The sequence below is a fragment of the Octodon degus genome, unplaced genomic scaffold (assembly GCF_000260255.1).
Source record: "Octodon degus isolate 3935 unplaced genomic scaffold, OctDeg1.0 scaffold00048, whole genome shotgun sequence".
Lineage (NCBI taxonomy): Eukaryota > Metazoa > Chordata > Mammalia > Rodentia > Octodontidae > Octodon > Octodon degus.
In genome coordinates, this window is record NW_004524624.1 from 5,350,275 (window position 1) to 5,367,953 (window position 17,679).

The 17,679-nt window shown below is 52.2% G+C and overlaps 1 protein-coding gene across 4 annotated transcripts in view; it reads right to left on the reverse strand.

The window, feature by feature from the left end:
• Positions 1–6,929: 6,929 nt before the first annotated feature.
• The window catches only part of Fgfr4 (fibroblast growth factor receptor 4), a 14,554-nt gene continuing 3,804 nt past the window's right edge, over positions 6,930–17,679 (reverse strand). For 2 of the 4 annotated variants that reach the window (XM_023716466.1, XM_023716467.1), the window contains exons 2-18: positions 16,604–16,747; positions 15,702–15,959; positions 15,540–15,620; positions 15,266–15,432; positions 14,484–14,607; positions 13,851–14,041; positions 13,594–13,732; positions 12,223–12,425; positions 11,994–12,139; positions 11,791–11,912; positions 10,006–10,116; positions 9,725–9,915; positions 9,095–9,217; positions 8,941–9,011; positions 8,287–8,424; positions 7,878–7,983; positions 6,930–7,748 (exon numbers count right to left, since the gene is read on the reverse strand). In XM_023716466.1, coding sequence (XP_023572234.1) covers positions 7,602–7,748; positions 7,878–7,983; positions 8,287–8,424; positions 8,941–9,011; positions 9,095–9,217; positions 9,725–9,915; positions 10,006–10,116; positions 11,791–11,912; positions 11,994–12,139; positions 12,223–12,425; positions 13,594–13,732; positions 13,851–14,041; positions 14,484–14,607; positions 15,266–15,432; positions 15,540–15,620; positions 15,702–15,959; positions 16,604–16,694 — 2,409 coding nt within the window. In that variant the 5' untranslated portion in view covers positions 16,695–16,747 and the 3' untranslated portion in view covers positions 6,930–7,601. The remainder of the gene's footprint in view (positions 7,749–7,877; positions 7,984–8,286; positions 8,425–8,940; positions 9,012–9,094; positions 9,218–9,724; positions 9,916–10,005; positions 10,117–11,790; positions 11,913–11,993; positions 12,140–12,222; positions 12,426–13,593; positions 13,733–13,850; positions 14,042–14,483; positions 14,608–15,265; positions 15,433–15,539; positions 15,621–15,701; positions 15,960–16,603; positions 16,748–17,679) is intronic. The other 2 variants (XM_004632283.2, XM_023716468.1) reach the window with 2 other exon arrangements.

Genomic DNA, 17,679 nt, shown 5'->3' on the forward strand with positions numbered 1-17,679 from the left:
TTAAAATTATTAACACTAAAGTAATCAAGGTTACTAGGTGTGGTGGTAGTACACACCTTTAACCCCAGCACCCTGGGAGGCTAAGGCAGGAGGATTGCTGTGAGTTCAAGGCCAGCCAGGGCTATTTAGTAACTTAGGAATCTTAAAATAAGAAATGGGGGACTGGGGAGATAGCTTGGTGCCTGCCTGGCAAGTGCAAAGACCAGGGCTTCAATCCAAGTACCACATGTCATGCTGCCCTGGAACCAGGTGTCTCAGCACTGGAGAGGCCGAGACAGGAGGATCACTAGGAGTCTGAGCAGCTTAGGGAGACTTTGCACCAAATAAATAAATAAAATATTTTTTAAAATATAATTAGAGGGGCCAGGGAGATAGCTCAGTGGAATAAGCACTTGCCTGGCAAGCAAAAGGACCCAAGTTCAAGCCCTGGTTCCACAAAAAATAAATAAATAAATAAATAATAAAATATAATTAGAGGGGCCAGGGAGATAGCTCAGTGGAATAAGCACTTGCCTGGCAAGCAAAAGGACCCAAGTTCAAGCCCTGGTTCCACAAAAAATAAATAAATAAATAAATAATAAAATATAATTAGAGGGGCCGGGGAGATGGTTCAGTAGAATAAGTGCTAGCCTGGCAAGCACAAGGGTCTGAGTTCAATCTCCAGATCCACCGATCCACCAAAAAACAAACAAAGCAAAAAATAAAAATTTAATAAGAAATGGAAAAGGAGTAGGATGTAGCTTAGGGTAATACCCTGAGTTCAACTCCCAGTACCATAAAACAAATAAATAATAATGGGGGGTCAGTGGTGGAGCACTTGCCTAGTGGGCATGAGGCCTTGGGTTTAATCCCACTATGGTGTGCTCACTTGGGCAGCACATATAATAATCCCACCATGTTAAAAAAAAAAAAAAACAGTTCCCCAGTCACGTGGCCTACATTCAAACACTCATGAGTGACAAGTGTCTACTACACTGGGCAGCAGGGACGCGCTGCCCTCAGCGGGCAGTGCTGCTCTAGAGAACTGCCCAGGCCCAACTGGCTGTCCACTGTTCATCTCTGAGCTGTGGCTCAGGGGCTGCTTGGAAGGGGCCCATGCCAACGTAGCAGAGGCGCAGCTGTGCTGGTGAAGCCTTCAGATGCAGAGGGTTCCCAGCACTGTCCAGATGAAAGAGAGCCCCCTTTTTGTTTGTTCATGGTACAGGGCATAGAACTCAGGGCCCTGCATGTTGGAGGCAGGCACTCTACCACAGAGCCCTCCCCAGCCCCTGGCCCCGCCCTTTTGCACAGGTACTGTGCTGCTGAACTATATCCCTGGCCCCAGCCCCCTTTTGAAGACTTTAAATCTGTGCTGTCCCAAATGGATGGGACACACAGGGCGGGGTGGCACACACCTGTGATCTCAGCTCCTAGGAGACGGAGACAGGAGGATTGCTGTGAGTTTTAGAGGCAAGCCTGGGCTACATAGAGACCCTGTCTCAAAAAAACAAAAGAAGGGGCTGGGGAAATAGCTCAGTTGAATAAGCGCTTGCCTGGCCAACGCCAGGGCTGAGTTCAATCTCCGGCTCCGAAAAAACAAAACAAAACAAACAAACAAAACCCAAAAGAAACAAACATACAGGACTGAGGATATAGCTCAGCTGCTCAGAGCCTGCCTGGTAAATATGAGCTCCTAAGTTCAATTCTCAGTACCCACCAAAAAAAATAAATAAATAAATAAAAAGAAACATACAGATAAAACCTAACAACTAAATGGATCTGGGTCTGGCTGTCCCAGCTCTGCCAGCCAACTGCTCTTTTCTGTCTCCCAGGAAAGAAGATGAGGACTCGGATTTCCTGGGGGCCTCAGCCGCGAGAGGGGCGGGCCTGCTTCCAGGACCTCCCGGCAGGAGCCGAGTTCTCCCAGAGGGTAGCCTAGAGGCAGGCCTTTGCAGCTGCGTGCGCTTTGGGACGCCGGCTGTGTGGGACGCCAGGCAGGGTGGGTCCTGACCAGTGCAAGGGTGGCCTGGAGGCTTCAAGACAGCCGAAGTCCGAAGCCACTGCAGCTCCGGGTGGGAGCAGCGGGGCCAAGTCAGACCCTCAGCAGGGACGCAAGGAGAGCTGGAGCCTGGCACCGCAGGGCCCCGGAAAGGGCTGGCGCTGTGGAATGTGAGCACGGTGGGGCTGGGGAGGATGTGGGGAAGGCTGGGAGAGTTCAGCTGTTGGTGATTTCATGCCTCCTCCTCAGTCACTTCTTGGGGACCAGCCCCAGTCACAGAGCCCAGGTGCCCAGGAAGGTCAGGTTTCCGCAGCAAGAGAATGAAAAGGAGATTTCCTCCAGAGGGGAGAGCCCTCTTCCCTGGAGAGAGCTGCAGCTGCCCTCAAATATACTCCAGGATTAGGCCAAATCCTACAGCAGGTGGATGGAGTGAGGGCTCCCAGTTAGGGTCCTGGGGCTGTGGGAAGCAGTGGGCAACTGGAGGTGAAGTGTGCACAGGCTTGATTATGTGCGATTATCAGACCATGCCTGGTCGTGGTAACCCAGGAGTGGTCACCTTGGTCCCCTCTACCAAGCCTTTACTGTGCCCAGTGCTGCTGTGGATGGGGGTTTGGGGCCAGGGAGCAAGGAAGGTAATAGCTAAACTGGATCCAGGGCTGTGCAGGCATGTGTGGGGGACCATCTGGGAAGACTCAGAAAATGGGGCAGCTTCTTCTGGTGAAGGGAAAGAGTGGGAGCAAGGGTGGAGGATTGATTTTCACCGGAGATGTTTTTTCTACTTGAACCCAGGGCCTCATACAAGTGTTCCACCACTAAGCTACATCTGCTGCCCTTTGTTGAAAACTCTTTTCTTTTGGCAGAACTGGGGATTGAACTCAGTCCTCAGTCTCTCCACTCCGGCCTTTGCGCTTGCCAGGCAAGCACTTATTCTACTGAGCTATCTCCTCAGCCCGAAAACTCTTTTCTTGAGACATGATTTCATTAAGTAGTTTAGCCTGGGCTTGAACTCACTATGTAGCCCTAGCTAGCCTCAAACACATGCTACCCTCCTGCCTCAGTCTTCTGAGGGCTGGGATTACAGGTGTGTCCCACTACACTGGGTTTCTGTAGTGACTCTTTTTTTTTTTCTTTTTTTTTCGTCCGGGGATTGAACTGAGGACCCTGCGCTTGCCAGGCAAGTGCTTATTCCACTGAGCTATCTCCCCAGCCTAAAGGTATATAAGGGTTTTTTTTTTTTTTTTTTTTTTTTTTTTTTTTTTTGGCAGAACAGGGGATTGAACTCAGGCCCCTGTGCTTGCCAAGCAAGCACTTATTCCATTGAGCCATGTCCCCGGCTGTAGTGACTCTTTAAACTGTGGTTTGCAGGTGTGAAGCCCCCGCCTCTCCAGTAGCATCTGTATCCCTTGTGAATTTCCTAGAAATGCAAATTCCCAGGGCTGCATGTAAATGTATGGGGTGGGGCCCAACAGGTAACTGTGATACAGGTCACAATTTGAGAGTGACTATTTAGGAAAACACTACCTAGGGGTTAAGGCTGCACCTCAGTGGTAGAGCAGCTGCCTGGCATGTGTAAGGCCTGGATTTGGATTCGCACACACAAAAAACCAGCCCCTCAAAGAGAGTGCTATCTAAGCTGTGTTTGTGTCCTACTCAACCCAGGTTATGGACATCTTTCATCATAGTGAGGAGAGCCCTGGAACAGGGGGACCCAAGCCTGGAAACTGGCCTAGAATGGGTGGGAGCCCACAGAGGCTGCCCTGAGAAGTATGTATTTGAGGAAGGAGTAAGATTTGGCCAGGTGAGAGCAGCAAGGAGCAGTGTCCCCAGGAAGGAATTGGCTCTGTGAGACCTTAATGTGAAGAGACTGAAAGTCACAGGTGGTAACAAAGTGCCGGGCCAACGCCGCCCCTCCCCCCCAGACATCCCACTAACATACCTCCTCACTTTGTGCCTACCTGGAGCCCCACCCAGTCCTTTGAACTGTTGGGCCGAGGGTGAACTCTGGTGGACCACCACCTGGCCTTGGGCATCAGTTCTACTTTTCCATCTCTGACCTTGGGCCGGACACTTTCCTTCCGAGCCTCATTGTCCTCATCTAGGAAATGGGATGAGAAGATTTTCCCGGAGGGCTGCTGTGAGAAGAGAATGAGATCACCAGGTCTCCACAGTGACCTGGCCCTGGAGTCTATTCCCTCCTAATCTCCATGCAGTGACAGCTGTTGTTTACTAAGCACTTGAAGCACTCTGAGGGGGACATCATCATTCATTCCTCTGTTGCTGTAGGAAAATGGATGCTCAGGGAGGGTACATCCCTCCACCCCCCACACTTGCACAAGCTGACCCTCCCTCCCAGGTGCCCATTACCTAGCCAGCAGCTTCCTGTCCCTTGGCCAGGGCTTCCCTGGTCAGAGGGGCTGTCTGTTGCTCTTGTCAGAGCCCTGATTGACATGAGCGGCCAGCAAGCAGCAGTGTTTGGACAGCAGCCCAGGGCTTTTCACTGGCTTGAAAACCACGGAGAACCCAGGCAGATCAAGGGGGTCTTGCCCCAGCTGCTGCACAATGCCCAGGTCAGGCAGGAGAGGGCAGGCGAGACGGAGCAGCAAAGCCTGCACGGGGAATTAGCAGCATCTGTCTCCCTCTGACATGGGACATCAGGAATGTGGGGGAGCCTCAGCAAGCATGTGCCTGCCAGGGATGCTGCCAAGGAGGGGACACAGGATGGGCAGCTGAGTTTCTCTTGGCCCCAGGAGCTACTGTACCAGGCAGCAGCTGTCCCTGTCATTCTGAGTGACCTGATTGTGGTCTTCAGTGTGCAAGGGCCTGCTGGGAACTGGCAGTGTCATCCAGCTCTTTTATGGAACCCCCCTTTGTTTTCAGTGCTGGATTTCAAACCCAGGGCTTTGTACCTGCTTGGTAAGTCCTCTACCACTAAGCTACACCCTCAATTGTTAGGCTGATTTTGTTTTTTGGTTTTGGTACTGGGAATTGACACCGGGGATCACTGAGCCTTTATTTTTCAATCTGAAACAGGTCTCCCTAAGTTGCCCATTCTGGCCTTAAACTTGCAGTCCTGCCTCAGCTTCCTGTGTAGCTGGGACTATAGATGCATCCCCCACACCTGTCATATTGCTCTATTTTGCCACCACTCAAGGGGCGGGGGGACGTCTGGGTTGGTTGATCCTGATGCTACAGGGACTCTACACAGTTTTCCTCTAGTCCCTCAGCTCTCCCTTCCCCCAAGCATGTGTGGGGAGGGCTGCTGTTCTGGGATGGGTTGCCCTGGCAAGGCACTTGACACTGATCAGTAACTGCCAACGGGAGACTAAGTTTGGGGTAGGGGCTCAGTGTGAATGTGTGGGTGTCCCAGGGAGCCAGTGAGGAAGGAGCATAGGCCAAGAGCTGCTCTGGGATCCTGCTCTGTAGATACCTGCAGGGGAAGGGGGAGCGAAAGAGACCCTGGAGACCTTGGGCTGGGCACGGGGAGACACAGAGTCACGGAGCCTGAGCCCCAGCAAATGACCACAGTGTAAACCACAGGGCTCCACAGCATACCCTTCCCAGTCACCAGGGCACCATGGCTGGGAGGCAGGCAGAGCAGTGCACCTGATAGGCTGAATGTGACCATTGGAGAAGTGACAGTGCTGGTTTCAGGCACTGAAGCTGGACACTTAGAAAGAGCAGGATTTCATCCTCCTGGCTCCAAATCAAGTGCATTTTGCACCTCAGGATAGTTTCTGAGGGAAAAGAGTGCTCAGTCACTCCAATTGTCACTCGGATGCAGAGCCCTGGAGGTGTGGATCAGGACCTAGTGAGCTGCAGAATACATGGCAGACTGGCACTGTGATTGAAGTCAATCCCTTCCCAAGCAGCTGCTGTTTTCTAGTGTGGTCCCCAATTGAGGACCCAGCTTTACAGTCTATATCCAATCTCTCTTATCCTAGATGTACTTTGAGCCACCACTCCCTAGGAGCCTGGAAGAACAATGCAGGCAGACTCCAGAGAGCAGGCCTTGTCCAGGCCCAGGGGCTGCAGGAACAGGGCAGATCACGGAACACTGGACCAGGCACCACCTTCAGTTCCCCATGGGCTACCTTGAGACTTAGGGATACAGAAGAACTGCCAAGGGGCTGGTGAGATGGCTCAGTGGTCTAAAGCACCTACTCAGAACAAGCTTAGCAAAGCACAGGGACCACGGTTCAATCCCCAGCACCACATGCCAGCCAGCCCCCACCCCCTGGTGGGCTGAGCTGGCCACACACAAATAAATAAATAAATAAATAAAATTTAAAAAAATAAATTACCTTAAAAAAAAAAAAAAGAAGAAGAACTGCCAAGACAGAGCCATGGAAGGAAGGTTCCAGGCTCAGAGGTCTGGGAAGCTGATCCCTTTGAGAGTGAGTCTGAGAAGAGGTCCGTGACGGCCTCTCCAGCAGAGGACCATGCAAGTAGGGACAGCTGCAGCTCAGCCAGGCAGCAACCAGCTGCTGCCTGGGAGGCTGGCCAGGGCAGGGTGGGGTGGGCACAGCTCCCACGAGCCCCAAGCATAAGTCTGCAGAGCGTGGGAGTAGGCAGTGGCTGGAGGCTCAGTTTCAGGTTTTCATGCTGTGTTAACAGTTTGGTTAATGCTCAACAGATGGGGGAAGGGACTGCTAGCCTGGGGACAGCCCCTGCCAGTGCAGAAGGTACCAGGGTCCTGTCCTGTGGATGGTACATTGTGTGTGCCTGTGCCCATGAATATATCCACACCACTGCCTACACAAGACAGTACTGCAAGGACAGATGGACAGACAGGTGTGCATGGGCTCCTGCTCTACACTGGGACAGTAATCCCAAGCCTGGCCCACAGCCCCATCTATGTTACCAGGGCATCATCCCATCTTGGGGTTCCCGCCACCTTATTCCCCCTGTCCGTGATCCTTGGGGAAGACACCAGACACACAGACGTTTATTTCAAAAAAAATAATTTATAAAAGGTTATCTGGTTCTGTGTTTGGCAAGTTTCCAGTCTCTTGAGAACCAGTACTCTGTCCACCAAGATACTGGGAGGAGCAGCGGGGGCAGGGGTAGAAGAAACTTGGAGAAATGGAGGTCAGAGGCCTTTAACCTCTGATGCTGTGAAGCAGGCAGGGTTAGGACATCATTTCTGTGGCCAGGCCAGCCAAGCCCCAGAACAGGAACTGAGTCAGGAGCAGAGCAGAACCTTTCCAGTTCTCGAGCAATCAGGACACTGGCACCATAGCTCCAAGGGAAAGTCAGGATACTGCAGATTATGGTTGGAACCAAAGACAGCTGAAAGCCTTAGCTAGGAACCTGAGGATGAATCAGACGCACCTCCCAAAGGAGAATCAGCCAGTGTGGCAGATGCCTGTACTCCCAGCACTTGGGAGGATGAGGCAGGAGGATCGCCGTGAGTTCAAGGCCAGCCTGGACTACATAGTGAGACCCTGTCTCAAACAAAACAACACAACACAATCAAACCAAACTAAAGAGAAGCCAGAGATCTGGGACAGCACTCTGAGGACAGGTCCCTGGGGTTGCCAAAGTCAAATGCTATGCCAAGTTTTGGCTGAGCCAGGAGCCCAAGACTACTGGCCTACTTGCCCAAACAACCTCATGCTACTGCTCATGTCTGTACTCCAGGAAAGGGGAAGAGGTTTGTGCCCAGTGGCAGGGGCTCGTGGCTGAAGACAGAGTCACTGGAGGAACAGGTACTGCTGGCATCCTCACCAGAAGGGGAGTAGGGTCCAAAGGTCAGGCGGAGGTCAAGGTACTGAAAGGAAAAGATTCAGATCAGCCTTGGAGCCAGACCCGACGAGATGCTCCATGTCCATACATACGGTCAGGGCTAGGAGGCCCAAGGGAGCAGGCAGAGGGGTCATGGAACAGGAGGGAGCAGTACCTCCTCGGAGATGGCCAGCAGGACTTTGTCTAGTGCTTCCACTAGCTGCTTGAAAGTGGGCCTCTGGGAGGGCACCGCGTGCCAGCACTCACGCATCAGCCCGTACCTGGCAGAGGTGGGGCGAAGGTGGTTAGGGGTGCCTCAGGCCTTGAAAGGGAAGTTATGGGGTCTTTGGGGTTGCAGGGGGCTAGGTGAGTCCACTGCAGAAGGGTACAGTAGCCAGGCTAGGACTCCTCACTAGGCCAGAGGGGGATTTGGAGGAGGAGGAGGAGGAAGAGGAGGACGAGGAGGAGGAGGAGGAAGAGGAAGAAGGGGAGGAGGCGGCAGCAGCTGCCACTGGTCAGCTTATGGTCAAGGTTGGGGCACAGGAGAAGGTCTACAGGTGTGGGAGGGTGGGACAAAGCCTCACAGCTCTGGGGGGCAGTGTGGGGGCCGGTCCATCCGATGCCCCTCCCGCAGCAGTGAGAACAGCTCTTCCACAGGGATGCCAGGATACGGGGAGCCCCCGAGTGTGAAGATCTCCCACAGCAGGATCCCAAAGGACCACCTGGAGGCAGGACCAGTGCTCAGCAGGGCCCAGCTGCCCTCCTTGCTCCTGGAGGCCGGCAAAGGCACACTGCAGGTGTGCTCTATGACTGGGGGTAGGACTGTGCTTCCTTTGGAGTCTGATCCCACTCGGGCCTGACGTGAAGGGGCCCTTTTCCCTTCATAGTTTACTCTATTTGACAGGGTCTCAATGTATAGTTTAGGCTGGCCTCAAACTCACAGTGATCCTCCTGCCTGAGCCTCCTGAGTGCTGGGATTACAGGCACACACCACCATGCCCAGCAAGAATAAACACTCTTATTCTGATGGTCTCAACTCCTCTATGGGACCTGACCTAGGGGCTGTGTTCCTATAAGCTCATTTGTGTTACTTTATTAAATTGCCTTTAATTCAGAAGGAACATTGACTACAGAACTCCTTAGAGCCCAAGGATGTTGTTGGCAAGTGCCTTGCTCTTTCTGTGGGGTAAGACAGTGACTGCTGGCAGACGTCTCAGACCCCTGCTTCCGGGACTCACACGTCACTCTGGTGTGTGTACACGCGGTCAAACAAGGCTTCTGGGGCCATCCACTTAACAGGCAGGCGGCCCTAAAGGGGAGAGGGGCTGGTGATGCGCTGAGTCACAAGGTCCCTTCCCCCCGCCTCCACCTCCCAGCCTTTCTCATCCTCACATTGCTGGTTTTCTTGTAGTAATCAATGTGGTGGATGCCACGGGCCAGCCCAAAGTCAGCAATCTTCATGACATTGTCCTCGGTCACCAGCACGTTGCGGGCAGCTAGGTCCCGGTGGATGCACTGGGGGCAGGCAGGGCAAGACAGGAAGCCGATTTAGGTCTCTGAACCCCCATAGCTGGGAGCAGTGCATACACCATCCTACAGTAAGCTGGAGGGTGGGCTGGGCTCAACACTTTTTTTTTTTTTTTTTTGGAACCAGGGATTGAAATCAGGTCCTTGCACTTGCAAGGCAAGTGCTTATTCTACTAAGCTATCTCCCCAGCCCCTTCAACACTTTTTACACAAAGAGAAAGTCAAGGTTCAGGAAAGGAAAAATCTGGCATCTAACTTCAAGAGCCCATGGCCTTCCTAGCAGCAGTGCTCCCCTATGTGTTGAGGAGCAGTGAAGAGTGAATGCAGACCTGCAGGGCTAACTACCTCAGGTTTTGGTGTATGGGGAGGATATGCGGGTCCTAGTGAAAGACAGCCTGGTAAAAGAGGGGAAAAGGACAAGTTGGGGCCATTTCAGGTCCCCCACATGAGTGCGGAGATGGAGCAGTTAGGAGTCCAGAGCACTGTTGCCCGCACCTTCTGTGACTCCAGATACTGCATGCCTCGGGCCACCTGGTAGGCACAGGAGACCAGGGCGGGGAAGGAGAGGGGCCCCTCGCTGCTCCGTGGCCCATCAGGGCTAAGGTCGGGGCCTGGAGGACGCCTGGCACGGAGGAACTCCCGCAGGTTGCCCTTGGCAGCACACTCCACGATCACATACAGGGGCCCTAGGGGGAGGCCAGGGCAGGGGGAGGGAGGCTGTTATGGTCATGGTCTCCACCCCAACTACCCCATAGCCAGCCTGGCCCCTGCCCCACCTTCCTGGGTGCAGACACCCAGCAGGTTGATGATATTCTTGTGTCGGCCGATCAACTTCATCACTTCCATTTCAGAGACCAGGTCTGCTAAGTCCTTGTCAGAGGCGTTGTCTGTAAGGGCAACAGTGGGGAGTAGGGGTGGGTGGGTGGGTGAGGAAGCTGCCTGTGGCAGGGAAGGTTGCAGGACTAAGCACAGGTCACAGAGCACATGACTAAGCTGTGTGGCCTTAAAATATCTCTTAACCTTTCTGAACCTCAGGGTTGTTTTGAACAAAACAGAGTGGTAAATCATACCCAACCTCCTACAGCAGTGGCAAGAATACAAGATCAGTGCTTGCCTGGCAAGCACAAGGTCCTGAGTTTGATCCCTGGTGCCACCAAAAAATAAATAAATAAATAAAATTTAAAAAACCAAGATCAAGGATCTGAAAGGCATAAGCCTTTTAGAGGGCAAGTCCAGGAAATGAGAGCGATAGGGAAGAGCTCTGACCAGGAAGGAAGCTGCATCTGCAGGGGCTGGCGCTGGTCCCTGATCAGGGTGAGCTCCTAGGGGCAGGAAGCCGGCTGGCGCCCTGAAGTGTGTCAGACCAGGACCTGGTGTCCATCTGGCCTGGAATTCAGGGAGCTGCTGGAAAGGAACAGCTGGAAAAAGCTGGCAAGAAGCCTGCTCTAGATTCCCTAGAGGAGCCTGAGGACCAGGGCCTGGTCCCCCAGGGCTGACCTGTGGCCCTGGACAATGACATAACACTTCCCCTATCCACGCACCAGTTATCATAAAGCATATTTCTCAATCCCTGCCTCCCAGAAAGTGCCAGGTGGCCCCAGCTGTGCAGAGGAAGGAGAGAGGGTGAGAGGGGTGGTTTGGGCCATTCTTGCAGAGGGGGCTCTGGGATTGCAGCAAAAGGCTCCAATGGGCAACTTCCAAGTGTCCTGCAGAACATATTAGAGCTGCTGCTTGGGTTCTGTGGCTTTTAAACAAAAGGCTCTTTTCCTGTCCATAGAAGAACAGACCTAGAAATGGTCCAAAGGGGGTTGAGGTTGTTTAGGGGAAACCATAGGGTAGGCAACCTATGAGGCTGACACGCAACACATGAGTGAGGTTAAGGCTGACTGGTATAGGCAATAGCTAAAGGGGACATTAGGCTCCAGTTACCCCAAATCCTCAGTCATCATCACTCCAATGGTTAGGATTTGTTGAGCCCTGATTACAGGGCAGGCATATCCCATGAACCTCAGGCTAAGATGTAGGGACTAGTATTTACCCCATGTTACAAAGGAAAATCAGGCTCAGGAGTGACGTGGCAGGGTCAGCAGCAGAGTTGGGCCACAGGCTCAAGGGTGGCACCCTGCAGCCTCCCTCAGTCCCCAGTGCTCAGTCAACCATGAGCCCCTTCTGTGAGTCCAGGGCCATTATGTCTTCCCCAGGGACCACATGCACCTTTGAGCATCTTTTTTTTTTTTTTTTAAACTATTTTTTAATGTTCCTTCATTTAATATATTTTTTATTTTTTTATTATTTATTCATTTATTTTGTGTGTGTGGCCAGCTCAGCCCACCAGGGGGCAGGACTGGCTGGCATGTGGTGCTGGGGGATTGAACCGTGGTCCCTGTGCTTTGCTTAGCTTAGTTTGTTCTAAGTAGGTGCTTTAGACCACTGAGCCATCTCACCAGCCCCGAGCATCTTTTTTTAATTTATTTATTTATTTATTTATTTATTTATTTATTTATTTATTTTTATTTATTTTTTATTTATTTTATTTTTTATTTTTTATTTTATTTTTTTACCTTTGAGCATCTTGACAGCCACAGTGCTTGTTTGGTCCGGTTGGGCAGGATCCATGCCGATGGCCTCTGCACACACCACCTGCCCAAAGCAGCCCTCGCCCAGGGGCTTCCCGAGCACCAGCCTGCAGATAGGAAGCCTACACCTCAGACCTCTGGGGATCACTGCCCAGCCTGCATTTCCACCCTCCCTCTGCCCAGTGTACCTGTCCCGAGGGAACTCCCACAGTGGGTCCAGAGGTAGGTCTAGATTCACAAGGCCAGCAAGCAAGGGAGGACCACTGGAGGAGAGCCGGACACCTCGCACCAGGGATGAGCTTGACTTGCCGGAGGAGCCAGACTCCAAAGAGAACTGCAAAGTGGAGGACTTGGCTCTGCCTTCTGGGGTCAGGCTGAGAGCCTTATGGAGGATGGGAGTGGGGGACGGGATGGTACCTGTCGGCCCAAAGGGAAGCGGGACAACTTTTGCACAGTGGCAGGCTGACGGGGATGCCGGCTGTGAAGCGCCTGTCCTCGATACAGCCCAGCCAGCAGCAGGAGCACAGCCAAAGCCAGGGAGCCCGATGAATACAGAATGATGTCTGTATACTTGACCTCGGACACTGCTGCTGTCCACGTGGGGTCTTCCTCTGCCCTCACAGATGGACACACACAATCAAGAAAATTACCATTCAGTGGTCAGACTGGCCAGGCCCTCCCTACACCTCAAGGTCCTCTGCTGCACACACATAGTGGCACACACTAAGAAAGCTTCAGGTACATCCAGTCCCACACCCCATAGCTTAGAGCAGTGGTGACGAATCTAGGGCACTGTGTTTATTTGTTTCACTTTTAAGACAAGTGATATTAATGTATGAGCTATTTTTTCTAAGCTACAACCTCAGTATTCAGATTTAATTGCAGTTTAACTTTGCAACAAATAAGTGGGTTTTGGAAAGCTTTTCTAAATGAGGAGAGTCCCAGCACTTGGGAGGCTGAGGCAGAAGGATAGTTGCAAGTTTGAGACCAGCCTGGGCTACAAAGTGAGCTCAAGTCCAGCCTAAATTCATAGTAAGAGCCTGTCTCAAAAAGATAGGGCTGGGGAGATGGCTCAGTAGAACAACTGCTTCCCTGGCAAGTGCAAGGGCCCAAGTTCAATCCCTGGTTCCACAAAAAAAAAAAAAAAAAAAAAAAAAAAAAAAAAAAAAAAAAAAAAAAAAAAAAAAAAAAAAAAAAGACATAAATAAAATTAAAAAAAGAAAAGAAAAAAATAAATGAAGGGGAAAGGGGTTGGAGGGAGGGAAGGGAAATGGGAAAAAAAGAAGTAGGGTACAAATTGCCTATGATGAATGTGATCATTATGAATTCTTTTTTTTTTTTTTTTTCAGAACCAGGGATTGAACTCAGGTCCTTGCGCTTGCCAGGGAAGCACTTATTCCACTGAGCCATCTCCCTGGCCCTGAATGTGATCATTATGTATATCTAAAAAGTACCAATAAAAAAAGAAAAAAGTGGGTTTTGTGTTGCAGTTTGGGCACTTGTCTCTAAAGTTTGACATCAGTACTCTAGAGGGTCACACACACACACACACAGAGTCATATGTAGAATCAAACACACAAATCCCGCCTACAGGTGTAGCTCAGTGGTACGCTACTTGCCTAGCACCTGTGAGGGTCCAGGCTTAATCCCAGCACCAAAACCAAGTCCACGTTAAGCTCAGACCCACACATTGCATCCAGACCCTATAGGCCAAGGATAGCTCAATAGGCTGCAGCCACTGCGGAGCCACAGCGAGATCCCAGCCTCTCCTGCCCCTCAGGTGCTCACCTGGCAGCACAGTGAGCCAGGCTGACTGGTAGGAGAGGCCAATGGAGTTGCCTGCCAGGCAGGTGTATTCACCTGCATCCTCGGCTGACACATTCCGCAGGTACAGGACCTCCACCTCTGAGCTATTGATGTCTGCTGTCTGGGGATGGGGCAGGCCCTTGAGTTATTTCAGGGACTGGTGCCACAAAGTGGCTAAGAGAGCAGCTGGGGACCTTCCCACCCACCCGGTCTGGAGATGGCCTCCGTGGGGACTGTACCTTCAGGACTTGCACATAGGGGAAGCCATCGGCACCGAAGCTGCTGCCATTGATGACGATGTGCTTCAGCCACTGGATGTGGGGCTGGGCATCGCTGTACACCTTGCACAGCAGCTCCACGTCACTGCCTGCCACAGCTGTGGTGTTGGCTGGGAGCCCCGCCTGCAGGATGGGCCGGTGCGGGGACCGCTCTGGGGGCCAGGCCAGGCCGTCAACCCTCACCAGTGGCACCCACAGAAGCAGCTTGTTTACTTGTATCCAGCCATCCCCCAGCTCAATGGAGGGACCCTCTTGATGTGCAGCTCAGATTACATGCATCTCTTGGCTTAACCTGTTTAACCTTCCATGGCTCCCCACCGGCTTTTGGTTCAAGACGTCTTAGCCTCGGGATCCCCACATAAATGCTGCACTCCAGCAATGCATCTCCTTACAGACAGATGCACTGTGTTCTTCCAGTCAGCCCAGCCCTCTGCCTGGATGCCTCTCTCTGACCCACCTGGTCACTCTGAGGTAACAGGCTCATCTAAGACCAAGTACACTTTAGGTGCCCTTCCTCCCCCAGGACAGAGCTGAGCCTGCGATGTGTCAGTCTCCCACATGCACCTCCATAACCACCCCTGCCCATTCGCTCACCCAGCACATCCAGCAAATAGCTGTAACGGATGCTGCCCAGAGGATTCTCCACAAGGCAGGTATATGTGCCACGGTCTGAGGGCACCACGCTTTCCATCACCAAACTCCAGTGCTGGTGGCGCAGCTGAGGGTGAAGGAGATGTTCATATGAACCCACCAACCCATGTCCACCCAGAAAGCTGGGGCACAAAGAGCCTAGATCCTGCCCATAGCTCTTTTCAAGCTTGAAAGACCCCTGGGCCTGGAGGGTTCATGCCACAGCTAGGGATCTTGGGCCAAGAAAAATGCCTTGAGTCCTGGGGTTTGAGTCTTGAGAGTTTTAGCTCTACTTCTCTGTACTTGTGCCATTTCCTGCCAGTATTTGCCCTCTCTGAGACTCAGCCATCTCACGCTAGCATGGAATTGACCCTGTAGGGTCTTATGAAAATGAGATGCTGAAGCTTACTGGCACCTACTAGTCAATGATGCTTTCCACACTACAAAAGAAATTGCTAAGTCTGAGAGGTTAAGTCATTTGCCAGAGAATGGCAGTATGGGATCTTGTTAGGCTGCCTCAACATCACTATCATCCTGCCTCAGTCTCCCTCATGCTGGGATCGTAGGCATGTGCCACCATGTCTGGGGTGCAGAGTGGGATTTTGAGCCATAGCAGACCAGATCCACAGTTCAGGATTCCCTCTCAGGCCCCACAGTTGCCTTCCTCATTAGATTTCTTTATATGTATGAAAGGCTGATGGGCAATGAAAGTGGGCCAACAGATCATCCTGGAAGCCAAGACTCACTCGAATGCCCCCAATGCGATTCTCTCCATGGAAAGCCTGCCCATCCTTGAGCCAGTGGATGGTGGGCATGGGGTTGCCTGCAGCTGGACAGCGGAACTTAACAGTGTTCCCAGCAGGCACTGCATGCAGTTTTTTCTCCATACGTTGGGGATGTGTCCAGTAGGGTGCTGGAAGGGGAAGAAGTACTTAGCACCCCCAAAATGACCACCAGCTCTCACACTCTTTGGTAACCAGATGAGCAGGGGGGCATTAGTCTTTGAAGGCTCAGGCCAACCTTGCTGGAGGTAAATATGCCCATTTGAGGAGTCTCCATTGGCCTTGAGGTCTTCATCATAATTGCTTGAAGTCAAGGACTCTATATTAGGGACAGAAGGAGTTCCAAGAGGGGGTAGTCTCTATTCTAGGAACCCCTTAACCCTCTGCCACCCCCTCTTACCATCTGCAGCCAGAGTGAGATTGTGTAGGACAACCATGGAGCCACGTGCCAGACAGACGTAGTGGCCGGCATCCTCTGGTAGGAAGCTGGCAATCTCCAGGCGGCCCCTCCAGCTCCGTACCCGGCCAGCGGGTGCCAGGCGGTTGCCCTCCTTGTACCAATGACCACCACGCTCCCCTAGCCCACAGCACAGTTGTACAGGCTGCCCAAGGGCAATGGTCAGCTCTTGCTGCTCTGGACTGGGGGCTAGGCAGGGCTCTGAGAGTAGACAGCAGAAGTTAGTGAGCCCCTCAGTCCCATCTGAGGTAGACTCTTGCAAACAAACAACATGCTGCAGGAGCACTTTGACACATGCTTGAATAAGTTGTCATTCCTCTGAACATATAACCACATGCCTCAGATTCTGGGGCAGATCACACACATGGTACTGGGCACACATGCTAGACATAGCACTGCCCAAGACACACACACACACACACACACACACACACACACACACACACCCGAGCACATGCTATAGATGTTACACACAAGGCGCATGCCACATTTCTGGGGCACATCACACTCATAGTGCACGTACCACACATGCTGCCTGGCCTTTCCAAGTGTACACCCAGTGCACAATACACACACACACACACACACACACAGCCAAGAGGGCTCACCACTGGCTCTGCAGCCCAGCTTGGAGCACTGTGCCCTGCAAGGCCAGTCCTTTCTTGTAGACAGAGATAGGTAGATGTTGGCTGGGAGCTACACACTGAATCTCTGCTTGAGCCCTGCCTGGCTGCCACCATCTCAGGGCCAGGACCAGGATCCTTTCCAGCTCTGCTTAGCTAGCAGCCCCCTCCTGGTGCCCACACAGCCCTCCCTGCCACCCTCTCCCACCACAGAGGTCATACCCGGGTCCATTTCCTCAGAGGCCTCATGGGACAAGACCGAAGCCCTAGGTGGCCCTAGCAGGAGCCCCAACAGGGCCAACAGCAGTTGCATCTCCTTCCTTCTGTTCTCAAGGACTCAGGCTGGAATTCCCATCGACTGTCTTCCTAAAGCAGGGAAGAAAAAGAGCTTATACTCCATGTGTCTTTGCTGCTCTTCCCTGATTTTGTAGATGAGGAAACTGAGGCAGGAAGTGGCCAGTAGGTTCATCCAACTCCCCACCCAGCCTGTAGCAGGGCAGACACTGGGTTTATTTGTGCTGCTGCCAGACCAGAGGCCTCCCCACAGGAGGTTCTGCAGGGGGTGAGGTTGGGCTTCCTCCTCTCCTTGGTTCCTGCTGAGACCCTGGCATGAGTTCACAGTAGTTTTGGGATTCTTTCCTTGGAGAGAAGCAGAGATTGTGACACGTCCTCTCCTCGCTCTCAGCACACATCATTTAGCTTTTGCTGAATAAATGAATTTATTGCTGAAGAACCAAGTGTGTGGGGGGTTAAAATATAATAGAAGCCAAACTTTAGCATCTGGATGCTATCTAATCCGACCCCCACTCTATAGCGTTACTGTCATTTCCATGTTCAGCTTGGGATCCCTCCAGTGGCTGGTGCTCACAACTAACATGGCAGCACACTCCAGATCCAGCAGGACATTCTCCTTCATTCTGAACCAGAAATGCAACCCAGAGGCACTTCTGCCTTTTGGGTCAAGTGCCATCTTCTAAGGCAATGGGTTTTTTAGTTTATTTTGTTTTGTGAGACAGGGTCTCCTACACAGTTCAGGCTGGCCTTGACCTCACTAAGTAGCCCAGGCTCAGCTAGAACTCATAATGATTCTCCTGCCTCTGCATCCTGAGTGCTGAGATCACAGGCATGCACTGCCATGTCTGACAATTGTTTGTGTATGTGTGTTTAAAGAGAATAAAAAATAATACATTAAGGGGCTGGTGAGATGGCTCAGCGGTCTAAAGCACCTACTTAGAACAAGCTAAGCTAAGCAAAGCACAGGGACCGCGGTTCAATCCCCCAGCACCACATGCCAGCCA